At 37.4% G+C, this 16,764-nt stretch overlaps 1 protein-coding gene across 1 annotated transcript; it reads left to right on the top strand.

Moving 5' to 3' along the window:
* Positions 1 to 10,839: 10,839 nt before the first annotated feature.
* Positions 10,840 to 13,551, top strand: LOC106182061 (FMRFamide receptor-like). Its single transcript, XM_087016421.1, has one exon. It carries the CDS (start codon positions 11,092 to 11,094, stop codon positions 12,322 to 12,324), a length of 1,233 nt encoding a protein of 410 aa, XP_086872547.1. The 5' UTR covers positions 10,840 to 11,091; the 3' UTR covers positions 12,325 to 13,551.
* The last annotated feature ends 3,213 nt before the right edge of the window (positions 13,552 to 16,764 follow it).

The raw sequence follows: 16,764 nt of genomic DNA, 5'->3' as shown, positions 1-16,764 counted from the left end.
AAAAAAAAGTATATATATTTATTCAGTTAAGAGAAAACTAAAACTGTTCTACCGCTATAGTAACTGATACGTTGGGGCAATCATGTACCTCGTTTTTGATCAAAGTTGATGAAGCACATTTAGCAAATATGAACTAATATTATATGAAGTTTACTTAAATTTCACATTATGTATTGCTGAAATATGAATATAGATTTCGTTATCTGTTTGCATTTAGAAGCTTTCAGCATTGCAATGTTGATGTATCTGGCTTCTTTTCTACTTTTCCATTTGATCTCTCTCTCTCTCTCTCTCTCTCATTCCTTTTCCTTCTACCGCTACTGCTGCTAACGTTATTTGACTCAGACCCTGGGGGAGCATGGTTACGGATGACATCTCTTATTAAAGCTCGCCTCATTCAGCGGTCCAAGAAGTGCACCTCTGGAAGCATTTATGGGCCTTTGATACAAGGATCGGGACGCCTTGACTAGGGCCAGCTAAGAAGTTGCGGTTACCAAGTTGCAGGAACACGTTCCAGTTGCTGCCAATATTTCACCTCTGCATTGCCGCTTTATCAGTGTTTGCTCTCTCACACTCTGGGGGTAACGGCCCTGGCGAGGAAAATGTTTGAAACACATAATTCTAAATTCCGGCATTAAAAAAAATTCGGTTAAGTCAAGTGAGTGAACGGTGTCCAGGAATTAAAAAAGGAAGGCAAGGGCAGTGCTCACCTCCATTTGTTCTCTAGGCGCCACTCCCTGATAAATTAAAAAGGTATAATAATAAAAATAGGTCCATTGGAAAACATAATTAAGTTCAAATATCATAGTAAACAAGGCAGTTTTACCAAGTCATGCAGTGCTGGTGGTAACAAAAAATGTTGTAATTTCAGATAGTTTTTTATTTAATGTTTAAATTTGATATTAACACAGTCATTTTCCGTTTATTTTAATGCAAAAAGGTCTCCACTCTCGCCAGGAGACAGTCACACACGTCGTTTTATCAGAGAGAGGGTTGTGGGCGGTTCAGCTACTTGGTACAGATCTTATAATAACTTATAATAACTTGTAACTAACTTGGAACACAAGCGAGCCATGCGTGTTTCAGGGAAAGGTAGTGGGATTATAGTTTTTTTTTTTCGTGTCTATTTACATCGTTAACTAAGCAAGTACACTAGTTATAGATTGAATTGAATTAAAAATAGGAAATTAAAATATGTAGACCATTAAAATGTGCCGTGATAAGATGAGCTTTCTACGGAGAAAAACAAGAAATGCAATATAAAAAATACATAATTAACAAATGGCCACTATCAGCCACCAATTATAAATAGTTATATATCCTGATCTCACTGAACCATGTGGTAGTATCTTTGAAATATGCCATATAGAAAATCAAACCATGAAGTGACAATGTTCAGGCGATGTACAGGTAAGATCATTGCCCTTTCCATTTAACGCGCGATAAGAAAAGGTAATTGCCACTTCCCTGTAAACCAGACCCTTTTTTAGGTGGAATAAAACTGTAGAGACAGGCTCTTTGTCTCATTAAGCCATCTGCAACTAGGTTCTACATGCAGGTTCTCTGAAACGAACCCGATTGACCCGAGTGTGTTGTGGATCCATAGCCGCAAGTCCACATTTCTTTTGCTAGCTGTTGGGTGATATTTCATCTGAAGAAACATAAATCTAGCTTGGTTGACGAAGAGGCAGCTGATCTATTCGTTGAAGGCATGACACCATCCAAAATATGCAGCTACTGTGTCATTAACGTGAAAGTGGCACACGTCCGCTGTTAAAAAATGAAAAAAATAAATCTCAAAGTCGTGTTCAGCATCGTGATGAAAAATAATAAGATATAAAAGGGGGTGTGTCGGGGGGCGGGGTAGCATTTGGAACTTTATTGTTAAAAATAAATGTCAAATTGCTGGAAAGTATGCGCTTTTACAGTTCACAACTAGGTCTTATCATAGTTTTTTAATTAAATCACAGTTACTTTTTTGTTTTGTCAAATATTCATCGGGAAATCAGTTGTCTGTGGTATGATGAAAAAAAAAGAAAAACAACAGAAAGCTCATTGCATTACAAGTCTAATGAATTCCTTCAAGAACTAGGGAATATGATGTTACATGTTTAATGCAGGTTTGACGCTTGACGTTTTGGTTATCTTTGATTTCAACCTGGGAGCAGGATTAGATTTGGAAAGCAGGCATTACTCCGGTCCTGTGAGGCTATCGTTTGCATTGACAGTACTTAGGGATGGGTTTCCTGACATTTGCATGAATCCATAATTGTCCTGTCTGACTTCTGGATAACCAGTGGCCGGAGAAGGGAAAGGGGGTGTTCTCGAAAATAGGTTCCAGGCGTTTAAGGGTGCATTCCCAGAGATTTAGATCGATCCAGAGATTTAGATTTAGATGGACCTTACTCCCTGGGGGTTCACGCTAAACTGCAGTCAGCCGAGCGCGCACCATAGTTAATTACCCCCTTACAGCTTTTAGTAGGCGGGACAGACGCTTAAGCCGGCTAAGCTGACAGTAATCTAGTGAGACTCCCCACAGGGATAGATCGATCTAAAATCTATGGGAATGGGGTCTAAAAGGTCAGTTTACTTGTCATTTTTTTTTTTTTTTGCTTGTTTACTTGTCCAATGTGGACATGTGACATATTCATTTGCAATGCTTTAAGCATTCTTAGTAACAAAAATATAGAACGAGATCAAAACTGTCATCAATTACAAGTCCAGAAAGGTTTTTTTTATTGTTACATAAATGTTGTATTCTATGTATAGTCAAAATAAGTTGCACACATATATACACACACATTAAAAACTCTCACCAACCGCATTTGGCATTCGAACTCTTTATCTTGATATGCGATGTATTTACTTCATAATCATCCTGCATAAATATATTGTATATCCAAGAAAGCCAGTGTGCTATCACATAAGGGGAAATAACTAATACTGGTTCACGGAAATAAGCTACAACTGGACCTAGGAATCGAGCTGTATTACTCCGTGACTCCACGTCGCTATACCATTCATGTTTTCTCTTATATGATACTGTATTCAAGTAAGTGTTGAGATCCTGTTGTCAGGAGGACAGACAGACAGACAATCAGTCAATCAGACAGACAGACTCTTTTGAAGGAAAATATGACCAAAATGCGTAAATAACTTGCAACGAAAGACAAAGAACAACAGGAAGAAGATAATTATAATATCAAATTACAACGTATATCAGAAGTGAAACCATGCACTATTACTCTCCAGAGCTAATAAATCTCTTTTGAAACATATGAATATTAACACCACAAATGTATTTGCGTGTGCGTACAAATTAAAACGACCAATGAACTGATTGCACATGCTAGTTAACGAGCTCTGGGTTGGAGAGAGAGAGAGAGAGAGAGAGAGAGAGAGAGAGAGAGGGACAAGTTGGGAAGGGCGTTACATGTAGAAAGCCAGCAAAATACCAGCATCCGTTAGCTGGATTTCCATCTTAAGAGGATTGTACAAAAGAACATTACGAAAACAACCTTTTTCTGCGAAATGTTTATCATCAGGTCATTCTCAACGATAAGCTATAGGGTTTAGGCGATTACCTGCTCTGAATAATACGCCGTACACGACTACATCATATCAATAAAATTCGCACTTCATAGAAAAGTAATATTATTGTGACAAACGCTTATTGATCAAACAGGAAAAAAAACGGAATTACGCATAGAGGAATTACGTATATCATAGACCTACAAATTAGGTAAGACAGAAGTGATTAGGATAGCAATCCCTATGATATTACACTGTACCATCACGTAGGTACACCACGTGTATCACCACCGAGTGCGTAACGAATAACGAGTATTCTAAGGATGAAAGGATGAACAGCAAGAAGGCCTCTTAACATGTGGATGTGAAAGCGTCCGAGAATAAGAAAGGGAAACCGCATGCTTAAAGATCAAAGAGAGCCTGTTGTCTTTTAGGCATTATTTTTCTTCTGTATTGGACGCATTTAGAGGACATTATGCTGATCTGCGATAAATGGCTTGATATTTCGCCATTGTAACTCAAACCCACACACGCTCTCCCATGTGTGTGAGTGCGCGCGCGCGCGCGCGCGCGTGTGTGTGTGTGTGTGTGTGTGTGTGACTAACCTATTTGGATAAGAGTAGACAGTTATAATAAATGTCAGCTGTAAAAAAATCAGAAACACGTGTGTTTGGGGTGGGGTAGGGTGGGGGTTAATAAGTTAGAAAGAGTTGTTTCAATAAGATAAGTGCTTCGTACATTTGTATACCTGTTGGTATGTAACCGAATGGACAGTAAATGACGTTTGTTTGACCGCATTAACTCTTTTATCATTGATACAGTCAACTGTTTCATAGTGTCGCTTTCCCTTTGCGTACATGTATATTCTTTCTTTAGTTCATCACTCTTTCAGGACTATCGATTCCATTCTAATCCCTTTGTTTGGATATAATGTCATCACTTACGTCTGTTTTCGCCGTCATCGTGCACCTCCCTCTCGTAAACACAAGAAAAGAAAAAAGTGTTACTTATTATTCACAAAAGTAGGCCTACATGTCAATGTATCGGTATGATTTATAATTCTAACACAGTTCGAGTTCAAAAGACCAATCTCACTGAATACTTTTTCGACGTTTGAAGTTTTCTTTATGAATTTTGCAATCACCACAACTTTTGAATTCCCATAGGATAGAAGTCTGTGATGTATACATGTTTCAGCGTCTACATTAACACCAGTGCATGTTCATAATTTGGTGCTGAGAATGTATCAAAATTGAAGAAATGTACACTGTTTTCGTTTAATTAGTTATTGATCATTTTTATAAATTTTGATGTCACTACGTCTATATAGTTGTCACCATTCATGTCACTGTCCATTTTTTTTGTTTTTTGTTTTTTGCTTGTTTGTTTTTTTTACTATTTTCAAAGTTATTTCAATGAGCTAATAAACCATACTTTATAAATTTTGGGAAATTGTCGGTATACCTAAGTGAACTTATAGGAACGTGACCCAAATCATGACAAACACAATTAATTTAATATCACCTTAATGTAAATGTTTAATAATGGAACTTACACAGAGGAATAAAATCCATCGGATGACCATAAAATGACCATTAATGGTTTTGATTAAGCACCAGAAAGCGCCTAACTGACCGAGCTCCTCCAAGAAGCGATCCAAAGGAGATAAACCTCTTTTTTAACACAATAACTATATCCCTGCATAATGAAAATTTATCGTTTTTTTTCAGTGCATCTATCACGCAATCATGTCTTAAGATAGATAAACCAGTGGCAGGTTTTCACTTGTGACTAACGAACATATATTTTTCTTAATGAGGGCCATTTTCCTCAGGACCATGTCACATGTACGACGAAGACTCGGACATATTTATCACTCTAGCCTTACTTATCGCCGGACGAATTCAAAGTATACCAAGGGATGTTAATCCCTGATGACATCCAAGCGTCGTTAATTCTTTAAGCCTCGGCGTTACATCGAGGCATCAGGGTCGAACAGAACCAATTTGTCGAGGGAAATCGAGTATAGCTTTACATTAACCTTAAAGACCAAGCACCATATCCTTTGGCGCTTCACAGATTTTGTGAAAAAAAACGTTACGACTGTACGGCCGTATTTGTGGTAGACTGCAGAAATTGCTGTCAATTCTTTCAACAGCTGCAGTTTTGAATGCAAGTGTAATGATAGAAACATCTAAAGCAGACGTCATTAAAACAGACGTATTTCTTCTTCTGAACTACTACCCGGCGATAATGCAACAGGAAGCTAATCGTATTCCTGTTTCTTAAGTCAGTAGTTGTCTTCAATAGGTCTCGATCAGCTATCCGTTATAATACCTCAAACAGACGACAGTTATTTATAGGTCACGCTGAGCGTAATTGACGTCTTTGAAGGTGCGATTGTCGAGCTCGCACGCAAATTATAGATTCATTGCATTTCGACAAACGTTGTTTGTGTCTTCACCAGAAATGGATGGTCAATTAAGTGAGAAACGGTTTTGTTACTCATGAATGGACAAATGAGACGGAATGATCAGACGGTGAGCAGAAAGCATGCAATCACCAAAGGGTGCGGTTGTTGAACGCGAGATGTGTAGTGAACCGCTTGTCACCGCCAACGTGTATCGAATCTCTCGTCCAGGTGGTCGGGACTCTAGTTACTGTTGGCTTAAAAGATGCATACAAAGTCAATTTTTTGTCACAAAAACCAACAAAATGCCAGCATTTAGTTTCAAGTATTATAACTAAGAGAATTACCAAAAGGCAATATTGTTTAATTTTACCCAAAAATGATGTTTGAACAGATTTTTCTGCTAGCATTCTATGCTGTATGTCAATGGGGCAGAAAAGTAGGTCACGAAAGTAGTTTAAATTTCCGACCAAAAATTTAAGAATGGAGCAGTCTGAAGCTTTTTTATGGCTGATCGAGTGATCTATTCAGTTTATCCCTTGGCATTTCGAATTTATTTGAGTCGTATAAGAAACTAGTAGAAGTGGTTTACATGTGTTACTGGGATTCCACGCTCCACTAATGCTCGGTTTGTATGTACCTTTAATTGAAATTGGGCATTTTTTATGTGTGGATTGTGGTTAGCCACTTCGTAACATCCGGGTAGAAAAGCGCAGTTGACGTCGTGGACAGTAGTAAAGTAACAATACTCTTTAGGAATCATTCTTTCTGAGTTGAAATAAAAGCTGATAGTACCTAAATGGAATGTCTTGCTTGACTTCGCCATAAACACATATTTGACACACTTAGCCATGTTTTGAAAATAACTCAAATTGTACATTTTGCGCAGAAAGTAAATTAGATAAACATATGCATGTGCAAGACAAAACATTCCCATTAGGAACATACTTCTGTTTATCGTCGTTTAAATATAAAACATGAGGCTATCTCACTCAAGTTTTAAGTAGCTTTACCGCATGTACTCTAAACATTTGGTCTTTCTATTTTCCTCGTGTTTCCAAAACGTGACTAATGCTCACGCGGGAATAAAATATGCAGATAAAGGGCAGTGCAGATAGGTGTTTTAGTTTCAGTTAGCGCACGGCGCGCATATCTAGCATTCCATGAAAAAAACGACACAGTAAAGTGTCTCACAAGCGGGCATGTCCACAGGTTCAGTTACCTGATTATGACGTGATTTATGTAAATAAGGCGGGGATTATATTTCGGAAAGGAGAATATTCTGTGGATTATCTGAGCTTTGAGCGAGATTTAAAAAGGCTCGCTGGGCCCCCGTACAATCATTTCCAGCTACAGAGGCCAGCAGAGCACCAGCTAGTAAACTTTTTGTTTTTGAAGAGTTCTCCTGCTGTATGACAGGTAAGAATGGTAGTTCAAACACAGGGATCTGGTCAGTTGGAGTGGGGGGAGGGGGGGGGGAGGGGGGATGATGGTAAAACAGCGGAATACTCGATAAATAGAAAAAAATTGGCTCTGGGCTATGGTACCTGTAGAAGAACAGTATGTCAAGTCTTCTGCTTAAGCTAAAAAAGAGAAAAGAAAAGAAAAAAGGCTTTATCTCTGTCCAACTGATTCGTAATTCTCTGCACCTGGACAGAGACTACACGTGCTACCGCGTAAAGCAAATTCTCAATTCTATCGGTAAGAACCGCTGGGATATTTGATTCTTTAATATAATTAAAATTCAGAATTTAAAACGGGAAGTTGACACATATCTATATATGAAGATTTTTGTAATTTATTATGGCATGTTAATAATATATATATTATAAGTAAGGTGTTTTTATTGGAACTATTTAAAGGGACACACAGTTCTTTTTTCGTCTTATTTCGTTGAAACCATTTCTTGTCCTCAGTTGTGCTTGAATAGGTATTTGTATTTCATCAAAATTGACAATTGTCGTATTTGACATTTCTTTCTTGCATTCTGACACCACAAAAGGCCCCCATAGCGAATATTTGCATCAAAATGAATAGGTATTGAGAGACAAATTTCAATGCAACTGAATTCATGATGATGAATGAGCCCAAGCTTGAAAAAGAAAATGTTCAAAAATCTTCAGAACAAAAGAGGATAGGAATCCATACAGATGTAATTAGAAAGACGACCATGAATAAACACAGGGTGAGTAGAAATTACCGCCTCTTCAGTTGTAAACAAATTCAGACTCAAAACCATGGTTTTATAAATTAAGGATCTAATCATCTTGAGTGTTTTTCGGGAAGCGATTTCTTGGATTGATAAGAACTGATAAGAATTCCGCTATTCGGGATTATCCATGGATCTATAAAGGGAAGGTAAGGCATGTCGCTTGGGACAACAAAAAAATCATATATTGATCTGAATACATCTTGTTCTGGTATAAATGCATAAATATTGGAGTTTGACATTAAACAATACGGGGGCAGTTACCAAATCACAACATAAAGGTTCGCTTAATAATTTGCCTTTCTGTCTGTTTTTAAATTATTTTGTACAGAACGTTCCATCCCTATTACCCTTTGCAAATTCAAAGGTTGAATTCGCACCGGGACTCCGTCACGCGATACATCGCTCTCGTCATCTGGGATCAACTCGATGCCCGAGCCCGTCTTACCCTCTGACAACGATCAGCTTAATTGCCACTCAAGGGCCGTTTTGCTCAACAATTTCCTGTAAACAATTGAATGAAGAATCTTAAGTTGTCTTGACGTTTATGCATAGTTAATTTGCTATTTGAATCGAAGATATTCTCTAGGCGGTGGCAAAAGGTAAAAATTAATAATTAAAGGTCGCAGATCGATAAGCGACTGATGGATCAGCTGGCTGATAGGTTGCAAGGCCGACCAATTGGAAAGATTACTTAAAGAATAAATATTCCATAACATTCAAGGTAATACATTTTGAAAATTACACACACTATTTGAAACGATAGCACCAAGTATACCTGTTTGTTTCGCATACCATATATTAAAAGAAGTCTATGTAGGTATTCTCTGTCTCTCTATTGCTTGAATTCAACAAGAAAGAACTGTTTTGCCGCATGGTGTTATTGGCTATATGCATCTATAACCAAGTACCAAACATAAACACTATACACTTGAGTACATTACTGATGTGGACAAATCTGCGATGTCTTATTTTTTGATAGCCTAAAGTTTCATTTACGAAATACATTTCAATTCCATAAGTGTCAAAGCAGTTCACGTAATCCAAATGGTTTTCGTTTGACTCCCATAAAGAGCCCATTATTGCGCCATTACAGTACCAATTCACTGGAAATGGCATTTGCTGGGTTGGAATTATGAGCAATTAATACCCGCTGGGACAGTGTGTTTGTTTCAAGTGCCATGGAACAACGTTCTCCTTTCTAAAACTCATTTCCTAATGTCATCTAAAGATGATTTTATTTCGTCTCAATCGGCCAAGAAACCAAGATTTTTAGAAAAAGGGAAACATTTTTTTGATGTTTTGATCCCCCCAAGATTTTAATGTGACGTATACTTAGACAAAGCACTGATTGCCCGACCGTCTTAATTAAAGACTTTATCGGTGAGGTCCATTTCAATTATATGCATGTAGGAATAGATGAAAACCGTTCCTTGCCTTTAATGTACTGTAATTTTGGTCGACAGCAAGGTTACAAAGCTGGAATGGAACTGTATTTATTGGTTCAAATGCTGACTACAAATTGTAGCTCAACTGCACCTATTTGTAGTCTCCAAAAGAAAAACAAAAGAAAAAACATATACATTTGAAAAATGTTTTAAAACATCTATCAATTCTTGTGCAATGTACGATTTACCTCAATATCAAATATAGCAAAAACGAATTTTCCTGGAGATTTAAGCATTTGTGTGTGTGTGTGTGTGTGTGTATCCAAAACAGTTGGTAAAAATAGCTATAATATACAAACTTTTTTTAATTCCTACCGTCACAAGTTAGATCAATACCGTATCCTCTATCTCCATTACGAGAGGGAATCAAATCTTTATAAATAAATAAATAAATAAATAAATAAATAAATAAATAAATAAAGATCGTAATTCAGCCAACGGTTTGAATATTGTATATACTTTGGTGATTAAGACGAATGTGTACACATAGCTTTCCTATGTAAAGGTCAAAGGCTCGACGCGGGACTTTCAGTAAAAAAAAAAGAACAACAACAGTCAAAAACACATTATGTGCAACGGAGATAAACTGAATGAGAATTCCTCGCGAGTTTTAGTTTACATACAGAGCTCACTTAATTCAAAGCCACAATAGAGGACGTTTGCCAGTTTAATATATGAAAAAAAAAGATAATGCTTTAGGGATGGCGATCTTTTTCACTGTTTAAAAGCGATCCTAATATTTGTATTTTTAAGTGTTCTCTCTTGTCTGTATACTAAACAGTATGTACAGGATGTCTGTACTAAATTTGAATGGATTTCGAGCCATTGGTCAAAATTCTATATTTTCTATGTGGATTTGGCATTTACAGTGGTGAGATACCCCAAACAAAATGTATGTGTTACAATAAATTGCAATAGCGCGGATATTAAACATGTTATTCATTTCCTCAAAGCGACATAGAAAAGCCGTATCAGTAACAATGGCAGGCATCCAAACCAAATCTTATAACTTGCAAAATCCTGGCAGTAATTTACCCAGAATTCATTAATTAATTTAAGAAAGTATACAGTTTGATCTTCGAGACAGTGTAAAGCTGCATACTTGTATCCCAAACACGTTCGCGTACAAACAGGACATTAACATCAATCCCATACAAGGAAATGGCATTCACATTTGCCACATTGTTCCTAATGACATGTCAGTCCAAGGTAATTATGACTCAAACATGTTTTGTATTTTTCCATCAGATCTAATAACCTACTAAGGACAAGGAGCCGAGCGGGCTGATCCTATTTAAGATCCAGCACCGCATACTGCAAACAGTTACTGTGAGAAGATCGGTCTTTAGCTATCTACTGTGACTGAGCCAAAGACATTTAGTGAAACATTACGCGCAAACCCGCGTAAAAACTTGTACGTTTTTAAAATTTAAAAAGAGACTTACAGAAGAAAAAACAGGTTGACAAGAACAAGGAACACCGCAGGCATAACAATGTTGAATTCTACGGAAGAAAGCACCAACCAAGGTGTGTGCGACGCATTTTGGAACGCCACCAACGCCTCCACAAGAGAACCGGGCAATTTGAACAAGTACATTTTCATTGTAACTGTTTGCATCACCGGACTGGTTTGCATCATCGGGTTATCCGGGAACATTCTGTCTTTCGTCGTGTTCCTTCGCGAGAAGAAGAAACCGTCCACATCCCTCATTCTCCAGGCTCTTGCTGTGTCCGATTTTTGTATATTACTGAACACTTTGGTCGAATTTTCCATCCCCTTCATATACCCGTACACTGGTTATGCCGGCATCTACTTCAGGGCTTTCCAGACATTTAGCATCTATACGTATCCGTTGCATTACATATTCATCACAACGTCAACATGGCTGCTGGTTCTCCTGAGCATTCACAGATTCATTGCCGTATGTAAACCCATGAGCAAATACAAGTTCGAAATCAAGAACACGAAGGTACAGGTAATAGGGGTATATCTGTTTGCACTGGCCTTCAACGCGCCTAAATTCTTCGATGTCCAGTGCGTCGGCATCACTTACTGTACAACAACAACGGATGACATGTGTTACAAGACAATCCTCAACAATGACCTAGCCTTCAAGCTCAGCTACCGGATCGTCTTGACGAACGTCTTCATGTACATTGCACCCATCACCATAATATCCGTCCTGAATGGGAACCTAATTTTGACCCTGAAACGCTCCGGCGAGAATCTGAGTTTTTGGGGCAAACGAAAAGCTGGCCGAGATAGCATCAATGCCATCCTTATCATTGTTGTGGTCATTTTCATGATTTGCACCACGCCCATTTTCTTGTCACAAATCATCATGACATTCGGTGAGCATTTTCCAAAATCCGTCATGGAAGGCTACTTGTATTTCCTACCGATACTGTTTCTGCTGGTGGCTCTGAACGCTGCAGTGAATTTCTTCGTCTACGCCTTGGTGGGTGTGAGGTTCAGAACCATTCTGCGCGAGCTGTTCTGCGGAACGCCAACGGGCACCGCTCTGAACCCAAATATCGCCAAAAACATCCGAACCCCTTTCAACCCAAGTCTCAGTCTTGAGAGTAGAAGCAGTGCTTCGACAGGGCCTTTAATAAAAGATGCTAAGCAAGGCACTGGAACGGACAGTGGACAACCGGCCTCAGATGAGCCGCAGTTAAGTAGCTCTACCCGGTCAGTAGTGACCACTGTAAGTTACACACTGTAGGGGTCTATATAGTAGGAACAACACCTTTAAGGCATGGAAGACGTTAAGGCGTCCAATTGGATCAGTTAGTTTTCAGTTGGGCATGACAATGTAGGCCTATTGTATTTCGTTTTGGATACAATGAAAAGCTACGTGTATTATAAAGCCTCGTTAGCTGTATTTCAAAGCTTTTTTTCATTCGCCATGCAATTTTTGTTTGTTGTAATGCTTTTATTTTTAAGCATTTCATGTTACCATTGATTACTACAATGACAGAAGAAACGGATGCCACCTCCCAATGTGTCTCTTGTATTATATTCTGACTTAAAAATAAAATCAATGAATACTTTTGATAGTAACCTTACTAATGCAATTGACCTTCCTTCACATTGTATTCTGCCGGCGTGACTGCAACCACTGATTACCACACAGAGTATTTATAAATGATAAAAGGAAATGAGAGTGACATGCAGATTTGTGGCGGCATAAAATATTAATTACGAACCACTTCCAAGTGACTGGTAACCCATTTCGTGAGATAAACATGTGCGAATGCGGTTTCTAGGTTCTAGGGCCGGCCGTTCTTAACGTGACCATCTAGACGTAAATGCTCACTTGTATTAGCATTTGCCTTGATACTGATCTTAGACCATACCATTGTGGTATTAGTACATTAAAATTTGTTCCTAAATACATTTGACCAAAAAAGTGAACATATCAGTATCATTTTTTTTTTCGGTAAATCCCGGCAACAGGCGTCATACTATTCAAACATTTACTCAAATATATTTTGTGGGAAGACCCGAAGATGTCTTTTTCGGTTTCTGCAGTTTCTTAGTATCACTGCAATGCTTTTAGCACGCTGTTTTGTAGTCAGATAATATGATGACTTAATTCTGTTTCATTTCCCAATACGTAAAACCCCATTTTCATTGAGGACGGAATGCACTTTGATCACTTATATGAGCACATTTAGTAATTCCATTTGTTTATTAAAAGGTAACTATTTTACTTAAGTTTAGTATAATATGGTAAAAAGGACATGTTCATAGGGTACCATTTACCGGTTATTGACATTTTACAAAGCAAAATGGCATTTTTTCGCATGCTTTATCTGTACATATATTTAATCTACCAGTATATGCCGCATGTTGCTTTAAGTAAATATTGTTAATATGACCCGAACAAAAGTGGGTTTAACCATGAAAAACAAACTGAATAAAATGTTTTATACCGTTTCATTGTCAAAAATAACTTCTTACTGTATTTTGATGTTCTTATGTTTACTAGTACTTGTAATTACATTTAGGGCCATTTCGGTCTTTTTGTTTACAACGAGCTTAAAAAAACTTCATTCGGGAAATCCATTCACCTCGCCAACCACAAAGTAACAAGTGTGGTAAATTTGTATCTGTATATTAACACGTAAACGCCAGCTACATGTAAAAGATCGACGGTCTATAGGCATTTCAACAGACAGACGTCTTCTTAAGTGCGCTGTTGATGGAAATGTTTTCTTCCTTTTCAAATGCTTTCTTGGGAGCTTGAATAGGAGCGAATTCAAAACGACGAAATGTTTCTTTTTGAAAGGTGCATGAGCACTAAGATTAAAGTCCATAGGAAAAGGACATTTATGAAAACTAATACGTTTTATCCACAAGCATTGCGCTGTTTTGGGAATATAAGATCGACATTGCGTGTTATGGAAAATGTTAATAAAGGATAAAAGCAATGGGATGTGTGAGCTAAACCCTGGCGCCGTAGACATTTCACATTTTGACATTTGGGTTTTAATTTTAAAAGAAATTGTTGGATGCTTACTTGGGATCAAAATTTTATCTCCGTACACGTATGAATATAAGACATTTACATATACTGGCGGTTTGCAGAAACAATTGCAAGTGACGACTTGAAATGAAGTGGAAGATGTTTTCTTATTCTTTTGTTACAATTCCCCAAAAGAATACACAAATTACCTTGATGAAATAGTCTTTCCAAACATTTGAGTAATTCATTAAAAACACCACAACCAATCAGTTTCTGTTTGTGATACGCAATTAGGACAACGTCACTCCAGTCGAAATATGATTCCCTTCATAGAAGCAAGTGCAGAACTATAGAAACAAATTGAAATGAAGAACATCATTTGACACTGACAAGCTGAAAATACTGAAGACATCCTTTGTCCTCAATTGAGCTTTAGAGACATATCCACAGTATGCTTAAAACGATGGCATATTATGTATCATCATTATAAATTATTGCATTCTACAAAAGTATTACCATAATTTGGCAGAGGGGTGAGTCTTAGGTTAAAGTGTCAGGTTGGTCGAAATTCTCCGTCATCAAAAGTCTACCATTTGCCATGTCAAGCTCAGTCACTCAATACAAAGAACTCATGTAGTATTCTATCTCGGTATCTTTATCATTAATTTAAATGTTGAAATGGGGATAAAATTTAGACGTATAATCGTGCAGCAGTTTGTTTTATGCCTTCATATGACAAAAAAGACAGGTATCCTATCTACCTGTTTACATTTACAGCGATATAAATATCATGTTATACATGTGCCTTTCTGAAACCACAGCATGGTATACAGACTCACCCGTTGTGTTGTGACATCCGTAAGTTGAGACAATATTTGAGCCATGCAGGTGGAAGTGTTTTCTGTGCAGCTGTCGCATTCTTATTGATCGCGAATATCATCTACAGGTATAAAATTTTCTGATGAAAGAATACCCTATACCCGGCTAGCTCTACTTGGGCCGCAGATGAAATATGTGCATTAAGAAATAAATAAATGAATAAATAAAAATGAATAAATAAACAAGATTAAATAAATAAATAGATAAAAAAAATCTAATATATCATAACTCCCGGTCAGATATTCATATTCAAAATAAAACAAAAAGTAAGCATGTCTTTCATTTCATGTTGGATTGGAGGCAAGCGTAACAACGTTTAACATTGTCTCCAATGTTATTAAGCTTAAGCTTAAGCTATTAAGTTACACACAAAGCAAACACTCAATTACATCTTACCTTTATAACCGTGGAATAAGTAAAACGTCTTAATTTTCACAAGTCCAACATTTCATTAATGCTCACAGTATCAGTACTATATTAAGACGACAGAACAAGAAAATCAGCAAATTGAATGCTGTTTGGAAGGAAACAAAAGGTGTTGGTTAAGTCCACCATTTAACCTAAGTACCAAAAACATTATTGGTAAATGTGTAGCACTGACTTCGGAGACCCGTGTGGTGGCTCATGTAAGAGATCGGTCTAATTGGCACCAGAATTTAAACCTCTTTGGATATAGCATAATCGTGACGTTCCTGATCAGCTATGATCATGGTTGAGTGCACACCAATAACGCGTTTTATTAACTAGACTTATTTTCTCAGCATCAAAGACATTCAGAGGCGGAGACTCACGAATAGATCCGGAAACAGGCGAATGGCTGACGTGGATAGGTTTGTCATTGTCAGCTTCCCCGTCAGGTCTTTGATTTGAAATAGAAATATTCCCTCTTATTTCATTAAACTTTTAAAGTTGTTGTAAATCTGAGATACCTGAGATTCTTTTCATTTTAAACTTATCAACAAGTTTAACCGCTATAAATAATGTGATGGCCAAGATGTTGAATTGGTTTGTTTAAATATGCATGCACACGAGGTAAATATAAACGTACAAATATGTAGTTAAAGATTAATTTTGAAGTTTGACAGCCAATGTGCAAATGCATGTGGTTACGTACTGGCCTTTCTTACTCCTACCCTCGAACAAATAAGATAATATAAATTAATTAATTCGTTCCCTTGTTCTAAATGATTTTTTCTAGTATATCTACTGTATTCTGCGATAAAATGAGAACAATCTTATCTGGAAATTAAATAAATTATCGTTGATTTCTACTAGAAAAAACTACGAAAAATTGTTTAACTGAATTTTTATTTTCTGGAAGGAAAAAAGTTTTCTCTCTCTCTCTCCTTTCAAGAAAGAGTTCAGCAAGAATCTTTTACTTCCATCCAACCAAATTAGACAACCTCTGAGAGTGAGCAAGATAGAAAGTTAAGTATCCGTTACATCTGCCCAGTAATTGCCTACAACACGGCATCATTGGACATTAAACGCGAAAATGCGTGTCAGCAAGCAATCTTGAGAAAATTACGGGGCGAAAAACAGGAAAGCAGCGCGATCATCGTCGTTTGTCCCCTGCGCGAACAGCTGCATTTTCTCCCAAGTTCTCATTTGCAAGGCTTCTAATTACCGGAACGAGAGCGAATGCCTCCGCTGCGGTAATCGCAGAAAAGCGTTATAGAAAAATCGCTTTGCCAACTTCATTAAATTTTCATAATCCTTTCTATTGCATAGGAAATATGCCCATTTCCTCGGCAGTTGAAGGAAAATTGCTTTTCCCCTCATTTCATGTTCCTAATGGCCGCCACACGTATTCAG

This window comes from Lingula anatina, chromosome 6 (genome assembly GCF_051362555.1).
Source record: "Lingula anatina isolate TDL-2025a chromosome 6, LinAna3.0, whole genome shotgun sequence".
In the NCBI taxonomy this organism is placed as follows: Eukaryota; Metazoa; Brachiopoda; class Lingulata; order Lingulida; family Lingulidae; genus Lingula; species Lingula anatina.
The sequence above is the reverse complement of the archived record's forward strand: the minus strand, read 5'-3'. Positions and strand labels throughout refer to the sequence as shown.